General features: G+C 47.5%; 1 protein-coding gene across 1 annotated transcript; it reads right to left on the bottom strand.

The window, feature by feature from the left end:
- Nucleotides 1–1471: 1471 nt before the first annotated feature.
- Nucleotides 1472–13296, bottom strand: MYCBPAP (MYCBP associated protein). Its single transcript, XM_054278857.1, is given in 20 exon segments — nucleotides 1472–1579; nucleotides 2052–2278; nucleotides 2474–2587; nucleotides 3049–3164; nucleotides 3887–4008; nucleotides 4801–5082; nucleotides 5253–5399; nucleotides 5954–6141; nucleotides 6663–6852; nucleotides 7180–7288; nucleotides 7961–8061; nucleotides 8747–8862; nucleotides 9042–9192; nucleotides 9872–9987; nucleotides 10315–10489; nucleotides 10970–11073; nucleotides 11175–11322; nucleotides 12241–12395; nucleotides 13046–13283; nucleotides 13285–13296. Coding segments are annotated over 20 exon segments (2898 nt in total). The 3' UTR covers nucleotides 1472–1492.
- Nucleotides 13297–13437: the final 141 nt, after the last annotated feature.

A 13437-nucleotide genomic window follows, 5' to 3' on the forward strand; every position in this document is an offset into this window, starting at 1 on the left:
AATCATCTCCAGGGAGGCAGGAGCAATTGTCAGAGACACACCCCAACTTCAGGCCTTTTTCCTCCTAATTCTCAAAATGTTGCTGAAATTCTCACTCCAGGAATGCTGAGCAGAGACATTCCCTTTGTGGGTCTCTGCCCACTGAGCCAGAGGAGGCTTCAGCTGCTACAGAAGCCAAAATGCTTCCCCACACCCTACTATGAGAAAACATCTCAAAAGATGAGGAGCCTCACCTGGCCAGTGAAAAAAACAAGCTGTGTTTTGACATGGTATTGCTGGGAGCCAAGGGGAGAAATAGATCTCTCCCCAGGGAGAGCACAGGAGTTAAAATGAGAAAGCAGAAGACACCAGTGCAGCAGAAGGAGCAGTCATTTCACACTACGTGTGCAGCTGCAGGCCCAGGGACAGGGCCATGTGCCCAAGGGGCACACCTGGAGCACTGAACTCATGGCTGAGCCATGCTGAGCATGGACAGGCATCTGCTGCTTAAGAGCTCCAGCGGGATCAGCATCCCCAGTTAATGATCTGCACTGATGTCACTGCTCTACAGGGCCAAAGCCTTTCTGGGGAATGCTGCCCAGCAACTTTAGCAGGAAGGTGGCACTTACTGACACCAGGCCAAGACAGACCCCACACAGAGCTCACTCTGCCCTGAGAACCTGCTCCAAGCCCAATGTGCCACACTCAGGCCTGGGATGCCTCCACAAAAAGCCCCATTCAGCAGTGATGCACACAGATGGAAAATGGTGATGGAGCCCAGGCACACAGGCAGATGGACAGACAGGAGGGGTGGCTCTAACATGAGGACTTAGCATGGCTCACAACTTTTATAGCACAAATTTTACTCATTTAAGAGTGATTAGTGTTGGAAGGAAGCATGCAAAACCTGGCTCAGGATGGGGTGTGGGTACCTGGAGCTCAATGGAAAGAGATGGCAAGATCAGCACAAGAAGGAAATCTGAGAGTGCAAAACCAGGCAGGGTGGCACACCCCTTGGGACAGTGTTCTCACTGGGATCCAGAATGCCTCAGAGAAGCCTCCTGTCAGCAAGTCCCAAAGGGAGACTGGACAAGATGCCCAAAATAAGCTAAAACCCAGGATGGATTTGTCCACTCTCCTGGTACCAGTATTCATGAGTACAAGGACATCCTGTTCACTCATCTGCTAGCAAAGCACAATCAAGACACAAAGAATATACCTCATGTTAACTGGCACTTTTAAATTCTCCTTTAGCAGAAATACCAGTATTTTCCAGGCCTAATGTTTTCTGAGTGGTGATACTTCTTGCCTTGTCTCTTCTTGGGAAGCATCATCTGTAGCAGTAACAGATGATCTAGCAATAGTCTCACATCAGAGTGTGTCAGAAAAGAAGCAGCTCAGTATTTGTAACCACTGAATCACTTCAGAAAGAAGAATCTCCACTCCATCTGTGTAAATATGGTTATTTATTTTATTTTTTTAAAAGCAAGTCTATTTCTACATACAAAGGGCTTCACTCCCACTTCAGAGCATGTTGCTCCTTCAGATCCTCAAATAAAGACACCATTTTGCTCACCATTGAATCCAGCAGCCTGTAAACCTGTAGAAATTCAAAGACAGCTGCAGTGAAAACACATGAGGAAATCCTGAGGCTGAGACTGACAGAGATGGTTTCTGAGGTACATTTTCATATGGGTACACACACAACCACATAGAAGTGGGAGCCTTCTGCTGTCAGAGCTCTAGTAATAACTTCCCTGGCTATGAAGTGTGTTTAACATTATCTGAGGTACAATTAATTCAGCTGATCCCTCCAGAGTCTGCAAGCAATGCTAAAGACATCCCAGATAGAAGTCCCGCATGTGGCTATGTGATGGCTGGATTTCTGCTAACAGATTCCAAGCTGAAACAAATTAATTTGGATTTCACACTTACCTTGCTGCAGCACAAGGGACATATGTCTGCCAGTTTTCTGAGTTTAACAAAATGCTTGCCTCTCCCCCTGAGCCTCAGTGTGCCTTACAAGAAAAGAACAAAACCCTGCCAACGACACAAGCTTTGGTCAGACTCACTTCAATGTAGAGCTTTTCCCGGTATGCTTCAAGTGAAACGGGGTCCACCTGCTCCTGGACAGGCTCTGCTGCCACAACTGGAGTTGCAGCTTCCTCTTTCACCTCTTTCACCTTGTGCTTCTCATGTCTTCCTCTGACGGACTCTGCTCCTTTCATGGCCTGCACAGAAATGGAAGACACTTGATTCTCATCTTTTGCTTTCAGCTTTCTACTGCCTGAATGATCCCAGTCAGGGACAGACCAAGGAAAAATGGGACATAAGTCAGGACACTGATCAGACTGCTTCAAGATGCATCTCCCAGCAGCAGCACCTCTTGCACTGGGTTGGAAATTAGTTCAAACTCAGGATACACAACCTCAGGATGATCACACTGTTCCCAGCACTCAGGGTTCACCAGGCATCCCAACACCTACTGCTTTCTCCCTTCCTGATGCCGCTCTACTTTTTTTGCCTTCTTTATCCTTTTTCTCTTCTTTCTTAGTAGCTATTTTGTCTTCCTTTCCTCCTTTTTTTGCTCCTCCTTGCTTTACTTCCTCTACAAAATAAAGGATTTCAATTAACCAAAAGCATTAACACATCCAGAAAGTCCATCCCACTGCACTAGCACAGTGGGAATGTATTACTTTTGCAATATATTATCCTCTTTTTGTTAATCTGAGATGTACTGCACTGAAAAACAATACCTTGAAGACTTATTTGTTTAAATAAGGTATGAAGAGGTCTCATTGAGGCAGTATTTGCTGGGTCAGTCTGTATGAAAACCATGGCTGGGCCTAGCTGAATTAAAAGGCTTTTTTTGTGGGGATGTTTTTTTCCTGATGCCAAACCACAGATCCCAATTAGTATTGTTACTGTCACACAATCTGCCAGTTATTTTCCTGATGCTTCTTCCTCAGGGAGACATGTTGAAAATGACATTTCAGTTTAAATTCATCATGTTTTTTGCATTTCCAACAGCCCACAGAAAGCAGTTGCTGTGGTAAAACCACCATTTACCTGTTTCCTCTGGAACAGCTTCTGCATAGATGTCCTTCTTAACCAAACCAAGCACGGATCTCAGCCTCAGAGAGTGACTCACCAAGTCATCAATTGCTCCACGCCACAGCTGGAGGCTGAGAAAATGGTCAGGATCAGAAGGGAGACAGTGCAGCAGCTGCCACATGGTTTGAGCCTGTCCCAGAAGTGAAGGTACCTCATAGCTGACAGTGCAACTAAACCAACAAAACAGCACCCACTGTCTAAATATCTGTGCAGGGGGATCCTAAATTGCTTTCTTCATGTTAGAGCCCTCGGAGGTCTCAATGGTTTGCAAATCAACAGGCTCCCAGGAACCCATAAATATTACTGTGAAACTAGGTCTGCTCTTCAACATGACACACATTGGTAAATCTACCTGCTCTGTGTTTACCAAGAGGAACCTGCATCCTTCTAATTTAGAAGCAGCTCAAAGCTGTTGATATGTTTACAGTCTGAAAGCCTAAGCAAAGAACAGAGAGACTGTATGAGGGAGGAGACAGTTATATGAGTAAAAGGGTACAGAAAATACCCAAAGGTTTCATAAATACAGACTGGAATAGTCTTGCCAGAAATAATCTTGTACACTCTCCAAAATTACATGCATTTAATATTCTAAACTTATCTCCAGGAAAAAAAAAAAAGGCATTTGGGTCCTAGACAGCTGCTACAATTAAGCTATAAAAAACCAGAGTGTAAAGATGACTTCTAGACCTCCTATAATTATGTGCACTCTGAATCACAACACTTGCAAGAGAGCTTGCTGAGGCTGTTGATCACACAATGTTTTCACAAGCTTTTCCTTGCAAAGGTAACCCACCAGAGTGGATACAGAAGGTCTAACTGAGTTGGCCTCTGTTCAACACAAAGCTGCAGAGCTGCCTTATTGAGCTGGGTCAGTGCTTCTTCCTGCTGCTCCTCCCCGGAGATTGACATTATAGCCTGTGAAAGAAAATTCACAGGGGCTGTGGAACACTTCTCAGTCTTTATTCCCAGGCCCTGAGCTCAGTGGAGCAGCCCACAGCTCTCTTCCTGGACACCAGTCTGAACCCAGGCTGCACTGGGCACATACACACCCAGATGGGGCTTCCTACACAGCTAGGATATGGCCAAGGTACCCAAGATGTGCACAACAAACCCAGATTCCCTCATCAGACTGATATTAAGCCCCTTTGCAACTTCAGGTGTTCTGGGAAACAGGGATTCTATCAAGCTAGAAGGCTCCCTAGTAAAGCTTAGTTATAAAAACAACAGAGAGATTTCCAAGAGAGCACTACAGAAAAACCATTGACAGAATCCAAAGCACTCTTGCTTTAATAAAAGGAGGTCTGTATTTTATCCACAGCCTGTCATGAGTGCCCCCCTAGTTCTCTGATGAATAGGAAGGGCTCTCCAAGGAGAAGAGCCCTTGGGGGAGCCACAGGAGGCTGTAAGCCCAGCCTGCCCCCACATTCAATCCTGGGCTGACAGAAAGCTAACGGGGAGAAGAGCTTAAAATATCTATTATATTGTGTGCTTCTCTTTTCTTCTTCACACAACAGCCCACAAAGCCTCTCTTGGGAATCTCTTTACAAGAGCACTGAGGGTGTGGTCAGCAGAGCCAACACACATCATAAATCTTGCAAACTCCCAGCATGTTGGCAGCAGCCCTTTAGGAGGGCCCACACTGGGGCAGGCTGGGCTGTTTGTAGGGGAATTAACACACCATCAGCATGTGGGAACAGAGGTTCCCACCTGTTTAAAGTCATCGAGGGAAAGGTTCCATCCTGAAGGACCTGCTTCTTCCTCCTCAGTGCTCTTTTCCCTTGGAGCATCCTCTGATGCATGCTTCCCACACGGGAGCTCAGTGGTGCTGCTCCGGACAGAGGGAGGCTCCAAGGGGCTCTCCTGATACTCCACGTCCTCTGCAGTGCTCCTCTGCTCCAAGGGCACTTCCTCCTCCAACACTGAAGGCACAGTCAGGTGCTGTCTCCATAGTTTATGCAGCTGCTTTACCACTTGATGCTGATAATGCAACTGTGACAATGGGGGAAAGGTAAACGTGAGCTGCACCTTCCCTCTTCAAACCCAGCTGTTAAAGCCTCCATGGCAGACAGCCAGCTCCAGAACCCAGGCACGCAGCAGCCCCATGGGTCTGCCCTCCCCACTTATTTCAGCTGTGCAGTCCATCCAAGAGCAAACATCACCTTGGGGTTTATCCTGTGGAACAGCTCCTCCTCTGTGACACAGGCATCCACAGGGGATGGGGTGCGCTCGGGGGTCCGAATTGGCTTAAGAAGCTCATTCACACATTCTCTCACTATGGTAGCACCTTCTCGAGCAGCCAGCTCACTCTGAGACACCACAGCAAGAACAACACGTGTCAGTCCCCATTCCATATGCAAACACACAAACTCAGTCCCACCTGTAACCACACTATTCATTATACAGAGTTAAAGGACACGAACAACTGCAAACCCTGCTGAGCAGAGCAATACTTCCAACAGCTTTTCAAATAAACTCTACAAATCCTGCCCCCAAACTATACTTTTCAAAGCATAGTGTAATTTTCAATTTATACCTTAACTGCTATCATAGTGTATAGCAGTCAATCCCCTTCCCATTAAGTAAATAATGAAATTAATTACCAGCAGAAATTTCATTCTTTAAAGGACCAGTGTGAACACTTTAGGAGACACAGTCATGTCTTTAGTAACAACATTACAATAGACTGCAGAGTTCCTCATGTCATTTTGCAAACCTGCTCAAGTATGTGCAGACATTCTGTAAATCTCACTCTCAGCAGTAATTGCACAACAATAAAAATACCATGTTGTCCACTCCCACCCTTATCCTCTATTTGCATATAAAGTTCAAAGCTCAGTTACCCAGCTACATGCTTGGTTACCTCCAATTTCTCTCTGAAGACAGCCAATTTATCCTCATACACAGCAATTCCCCAAAGGGTCACCTGAAGCAGAGCTCCTCCTAATAACAGGGGATGTGTCCTAAATTCCCAGGGCTCGCTGAAAATGCCTGCTCTCTCTGACTTGAAAATAAAAGAAAACCTCAGAGTTTCTCCAGGCAAAATTACACCTGAAATAAGAGAGAAAATGCATTGGGTGTGCAAGAAGCCACCTGGTTAGCCTGACCTTTTTCCAACACCATCCCAAGTGTCCTTAACTGTCTAGGAGACTCTTTCCCCATAGCTTAGCTGGTTATCACACTTCATCCAGCTATCATTCGCCTTCCAGATTTACTCTCAGTCCCTATGTTCCTGAACTGGCCTTATTTCCATTGCACTCTCCTTCTACAGCAAGCTCAATTTCTCTCCAGAAGATTATGACCCGTTTGCCACCAGAAAATTATTCACTTCTCAATATTCCACCCATTTACACTCAGAGCAGAAGCAACCTCCTTTCCTTTAAGCTCCAGGAGAGGGATCTGCCTTGCACAGCTCTTTTGGGGTGAGTCAGTTCTGGCACCCAGGGTGGCTTCCTCAGGAGAAATCACCCAGCAGTGCTCTGCCATTAGTCAGACTCCACATCCCAGGAAACTCCCAAATTCCTGCTCTGTGCTTGAGGTACAAAGGTCTTGGAGAGCAGCAGGTCTCATACCTGGTCTGGTATCAAAGTAAAAGCAGGGCACTCTCCTCCCCCTGGTTTCTCTGGAGGGGATCTGCTGGGGAAGCCTCATCCAGTGGTACCAAATGGAAGCTCTGCCATCATTGGTCACTGTCAGGAAGCTTTCAGCCTTCTCACCAGCCAGAGTCTCAAAGGTGAGGCGGGCAGCAATACCGATTTCCTTCTACAAGGAAGAGGAACAATTTCTACTCTATCTGGTAGGATTTGTCCTGCATGAAGTCATAGCTCAAACAAGGGGTTGAGCCTTGGTAGGAGAACTTGTAAGGCAAGTCCAAAGAAGTGGCCATTTCACAGACAAAGCCTGGGAATCTGAACAGCACACCACAACCAGATCTGTTCCTAGATCTCTCTGGAGCAAACACAGGGACACTCTACTATGTTCACAGTAAGTCCCCCATTCTGTGGCTTTGGGATGACAGTTATTGTACAACTGTGACACAGGAGCTCAAACAGGCTTAGCTTGACTAAACAATTAAAATCTCAACGTTACCCTGCAAGCAGTGATGCCCTTGATCCAACGAGCAGGCTCGCCACAGAAAACTAAAGATGGAACCTTTTCAGCTTCTGGAACCTCAGTGAAGGAGTCACCTAAGGAGTCACTGTTAAAGAAAACAAAAGCCAGCACTTTCATGGAGTGAAATTCACTTCCAGAGGGGGGAGAACCAGGGGTGAATTACAAGACCCTGTAAGAAATAATCCCGTTTATTATTTTCTCACACAGTACTCTCTTTAGGGACAGAGCCCTGCAGATGTGGTGAACCCATCTAGCAGCATGTCACTGGCAAGGAGGACAGGACAGCCAAAATATTAAAGAATGAGACCTGTCTAAGCACATGAGTGAAAAAGGACAAGAGGCTCTCAGGCTGTGCCTGTTACAGATGGACAGGATGGGGAAAACTAGGAAAGTAATGATGGAAGGCTAGAAAAATTCAATCAAATGGAGGTAATTGAGAGTAGAATCCCACCCTGGATGATCTAAGCTCTGAAGCCACACAGAGTGAAGACTGGAGGAAGAGCCTCAACAAAACTTTTCTCTGATTCTTGCTCCTTAGACACAAGGCCACAAGGCACAAAGGCTCCTAGATCTGGTGATTATAATATAAGAATCTAGTGATTATATATAAGATCTAGTGATTATAATATAAGAATATGCCTTTTATTGTGTCCCAGTGGAGACCTGTCTCCATTCTGGATAAGAACAGCTAAGGATATCCTCACAGACTGATGGTGCACACCCACAATTCTTTATTTTGCCACAAAGTAGAACTTACGGGATCTCAATCTCTTCAGAAATGGTGGTAGGTAGAAAAGCCTTACTTGAGACAGATGTGAAAGGCTGCCCTCTCCCAATCACCTCCAGTCCTTCCAGATCCTGGACATACACAGAAATTATCAACTCACAGTTGCTCTTTTACACAGAAAGGACATTAAAACACCAGACAAATGCACCAACTCAGCCAAGTAAAGTGAAGTTGTGATATCTTGCGCCTACAATGGTTTTTAGAGGCATGCTCAAGGGACACAGAAAAGAACAAATTCTGAGATTCCCAAGAATCCTAGCTGACTGCATTCCCCACTAGCAATGATGCACAGAGAAAGTGTCCTTCACACATTCCTCATCCTCAGAGACAGGTTTCAAAGACTAAAAAAGTGAGGTATGCTCTGTTTGTAGGAGGAGGGGCCACCTGCCTTCAGGAGATTATTTCAGAGTGTGTCTTCCACATGGGTAAAGATCTCTTCCCTCTGCCCCACAGCACTAAATCAAAGTCCTGCACCACTACTTGGCAGGTTTTTCTTTGCCTAGGTCCTGGAAGCTGCATGCTGCTGGTTTGGGGTCCTATTCTGAGGCTCCTAGACCACTCCATGCAGCACTTCAGGAGGTCAGACAACTCTTTCATAAGTGTGGCCCTTTGGAAATGTGGGAACTTCCACGAGAAACACTGTGGGACCAAGTTTTAGTTTCCTAAAGCTTTTTTCAGATCCAACTCCTGACAATTTGGTTACTCTACAGCAGCTGACAAGAGACACAAACAATGTCCTTGTTCCTCTGGTCTTACCGGCTTATAAAAGCCCAGCTCCTCTAGGAGAGACTGCAGCTCCTGCCGTCGATGCTTCAGGAAAAGACTCTTATCCCAGTTTAGGTGGCAAGGAATCTTCTTTGGAGGCTTCAGACCTGTGGAAATACCAATACAAGAGCTCACTCCCTACACGCCCACACGCCTAATCAAATTTCATTCTCTGCCAAACTTCGGCCTTGTAGTGTTTTACAGAGGAGGCTCAACAGGGAAGGAGCTGCTTCTCCACACTTGTGCCCCATTTCTTTGGGATCACCTCTCTGCAGTGTTCCCTTACCTGTTTCCCTCTGGACAGTTCGGGGTTTCCCCACATGAGTGAGAGGCTCTGGGTGCCCACATTCAGTCCGGGTCAGGGTCAGGGTCAGCCCGGTGAGTTCATCCCCAATTTGCTCAGGAAGGCTCCAGAACTCGCTCCCCACTCGGTATCCCTAGGGTGGCAAACAAGGCTCCCACTGATTGTTGTGGATAATGGTGCAGCTACCTGCTATTTTCAGAGGTACCTGAAGCTAAAAAGAAGAGGTCTAACCCTGACTATATGAGCATTTTAAAAGTCTATGAATTATCCATTTCTGCTGAGGAAGCCAAAATTTCTATCAGGCTGCTGTCACAGACAAACTTTCCTCTATCTAGTGCACATGAAGGTTAAATGATATTAAAATAAAGCCTCACACAAATGCAAATTCTTTGACAGTGCTATAAATGTGAAAAAAATAATTAACATGATACTCCCATAACCCTCCTGTCTTACCCATGCCCTTTTCTCCACAGCAATCAGTAAAATCCAAGTCTGAAGTTATCAGGCATTTCTGCCCCTGGAACAACAATTGTGACACGTTCCCATGCCACTTCCCAGGGCACAACAGTCTTTAGTGAGAATCAAGAAATGCCACTTGCTCATCACCACTTTCCCCTGGCTGGTATAGATAGCACAATTCAGATTTTTATTTTTCATGTCCCTGAAAGCTCTGCTCAGACATCAAGCTGAGGGATTCAGAGTGGCTTTGATAAACATCTCCTGACAGCACTTCAGAGAATGACTTAGAATGAGTGTCTGTGCTGTGTGGCAAGAGCAGCACAATCAGGACACACAGGAAGTGGGGCTCTCACCTTTCCAGGAAACAGGGCAGGGAGGCTCCGGTCAATGAGGTCACGTTCTTCCTGGATTTGCCTGTAATTGTCTGACATGTTCATCAGCAATTCATTCTCTGGCTTGTGAAGAATTTCTATAAATAAAAAACATCACATCATTGGTGCTGCACTTCTGGGCACACCCTTTGCCACAACTGTTATTGTTCACCTGTAACCCACTTACACTGTTCCCTGCCAAACCCACTGCCCTCTCCCCAGCCAGAGCCACCAGCTCACCTTCCTACCACATCCAGAGCCAACAGCATGAGCAGTGTGGGAGCTCTGAGAACATGGAATTAGTCTGCAATGGCAACAGGATTAACCCTGCTGGGCAATGACTGCTGCAATTTGGGGTGGGGACATCAAACTTCTCCACCTGCACACAGAATTTCACAGAATGAGATCTCCATAGCTTTTCTCACCTCCTAGGTGTTTCTCCTGCTTTTTCCTCATTGCCATATGATGGCTCCAGTTCTGGAAAGCTTTGTGCTCTGTTAGTTGGGCCTGATGTGCCTTTTCTTTCTCCTCTCCTCCATGCTCCTCTTCTAAAGCTGCTGCAGTAACATCTGGATGAGGAACCTTAATAGCATCTGCTAGCTGATGAGAAATGAAACATTAAATGAACCTCTCCGTGCAAACCAAAACAGGAATGGGAGAGGGGAGAATTCTTCAGATTGACAGCACTGTAACATTAGCAATCTGAGAGGAAGGAAACCAGGGCAGTGGGGACACACTAAGATACAATGGAAGTGTTTATCTGAGTAATGAGACTCCAGCAATGGCATTGCTGCAACACCAGCTCTTCCCTGGCACCATCAGCAGGGCACATAGGGAAGAGGAAGCGTGTGTAATTGTTCCCTCCATGACCTGGTCCTGCACACAGGACTCCAAAACCTGCTGGTGCAGTTTCTCCAAAGGCAAACCCTCCCCCAGAGTGTGATGAGGCTGGGAAAACCACACCTTAGGCCTGCCCTGCTCCTGATAGGTGTTGGAAAGCATCGGAAGGTACTGCAGGCACCACACTCTACCTCTGGAAAAGTTCTATGCACCTCCATTTTCCTAACTCCACAAACCAACCCGAGTGTTTCTTTTGGCCAAGGCTTCCGTCCTTAACTCCTGGAGACTTCCCAAAATGTGATGAGGGAGGATCTCTTCACAGCCATCATCAAACTGTCTCGATCCTACAACACACATATAAAAACACCCAACCCCAGAGGCAGGTCACTAAAGTTTTGCTTAGCAAAACCAAAACCCAGAGGTAAGGTGTGAAGTTGAACCCTACCAGGAAAAGTCAGTGGTCCCATGGGTGCCTTGGGGGGAACAGGGTGTGCCACGAGATGTGCCACCTCCTTGGGCCGGGATTTTCGGACCAGGTAATTCCTGCGAACCGGAATCCTGGCAGCGCGGCGGGGGAGGCGCGGAGCGTGGAGCTGCAGGGGTGAACAGGGACAGGGCAGGGAGGCACACACTGACTCACCTCCATTCCAGCTGATCCTTTCAGGACATGCACAGCAGCCATAGCAGCACACTTCCTGTCAGGGTGCTCGAGCCCTGCACAGGGACTTTTCACATGGACATGTAACAACAGGACAAGGAAGGAATGGATTCCATGTGCATGAAGAAGAGTAAGTTTAGATTACACATCAGGAAAAATTCTTCTCTGTGAAGGTGGTGAGGCCCTGGCACAGGGTGCCCAGAGAAGCTGTGGCTGCCCCATCCCTGGAAGTGTCCAAGGCCATGCTGGATGGGGATTGGAACAACTTGGAATAGTGGAAGGTGTTCCTGTCCATGGCAGGGGGGGTGGAAATAGAGGAGTTTTCAGGTTCTTTCCAAGGCAAATCTTCTGTGATTCTTCCCCTACAAGACACCTTACACAGCTGTACAGATACCAACTCAGTTACTGTCTCACTCCTCTGGATCTTGGTTTATAACAGGGGCACAAAAGGAGAGTTTTAAATCACTTTCCAGAAGAGATTTCTGCTTCTGTGTCACTCAAATGCTTCCACTCACATACTGTGATCTGAGTTTTGGAAGGAAAGCCATGAGAGCTACTAAACAACTTACAGGTCTTAACAGATCAGAAAGTTGAAAATGTAATTTTGAAGATACAGATGACTTATCCTTCCATTTGAAGGGCTCTATAGGCACTTATAATCCTTTACTTTTAGCAACTGAACCTGATGAGCTGACATTTTATCATGATAAAAAACCTGACAGACAAAATGGCATGAGAATACAGCTGCAGGAGTGACTTTTGGCTTAAGTAAATGGGCAGCACCCTCTGTCCTCCCAACAGGAGAGTGTCTGTGAAGGCAGCTGTTTCTAGCAGTAAAAATACTCATACATACTTTCTCCAGGTCCTCCGCCCTTATTTCAAGGGCCTGGATGTCCTCTCCTTGCAGAACATATGGAACAAGCTCAGGGTCAGGCTCAGGCTCAGGCTCAGGCTCAGGCTCTTCTACAGTGGTTGAATAAGGTTGTTCCAAAGTCTTTTCCTTCTTGCCTAAAAAACAGACGAAGAGACTTCTTCAGTCTCCCAAGAAGGACAATATTCCTCCCAGACTGGTTAATGATTTCCAGCTGAACTGTATTTTGGGATTATTTCTCTTTAAGCTTGCAACAAACAATAAATTCAGCATTTCTTGTAATTGAAAGAGTGAACCTCTGAGAAGCTGCAAAGACCAAAGTGGGTCAAGTAGGAGTGGATTGTCTCACATTTTATTCAGATGAAAGACAACGGTAAGATAAATGCAAATAAATACAGATCCCTGCAGGTGGAACAATGCATTCCTGGGAAGCTTCCAACTCTAGCTGCAAGTACAAGCACACAGGTTCCCTGCACGACTCGGATAACAAAGCCCTGGTTTTCCAAAGCTGTTCGGGGCCACAACAGCTCTGAAATCCAAACGGGTGCGGGGCAGCTCCTCCGGCACCTGCGGGCCAAGCCCAACTCAGGGCATCCCTCCAGCGACTGCTCCCCCTTAATCTGCGGGCCCCTCCCCGTGGGATCTGCTGGTTTTCAAACCAAAACATCCAAAATAATGACAGGAGGTCACTGGCTGGGGAAGGGGCTGGTTCCGGCCGCTCCAACCGCGGCCCCGCCGAGGCCGCAGGCCCGGCGGCTGCTGAGCCGCACCCTTCTCCCGGCCGTACCAGGAGGACTCCGGTTCCGAGACCGACCTCCCCCCCGCGACGCCATGTCCCGGGCACCGGCACCACGCCCGCTCCGCGACAGGCCGCGATGGAACGCGATGGGACACGACAGGCCGCGATGGGACACGACAGGCCGGGATAGGCCCCGATGGGGCGGCAGCGGCCTCGGGCACCGCCCCCTGCTGGCGCTTCGCGGTACCGCTCCCCCGGCCGCGGCCCGCTATGCGCATGCGCCGCCTGCCAGCACGCATGCGCCGTGCTGCTGCGGCACGGCCGGGGACAATGGGACATTGAGGATCTGGGGAGGCTGCGGCCCCGGGACACCGGGAACACGAACACAGGGTGGCGGGGCACCGAGATCCGCGGACGCAGCGGAATACTGGGGTGCCGGG

The sequence above is a fragment of the Melozone crissalis genome, unplaced genomic scaffold, assembly GCF_028551555.1.
Source record: "Melozone crissalis strain CALT ecotype California unplaced genomic scaffold, PUWL_Pcris_2 ptg000026l_1, whole genome shotgun sequence".
Classification (NCBI taxonomy): domain Eukaryota; kingdom Metazoa; phylum Chordata; class Aves; order Passeriformes; family Passerellidae; genus Melozone; species Melozone crissalis.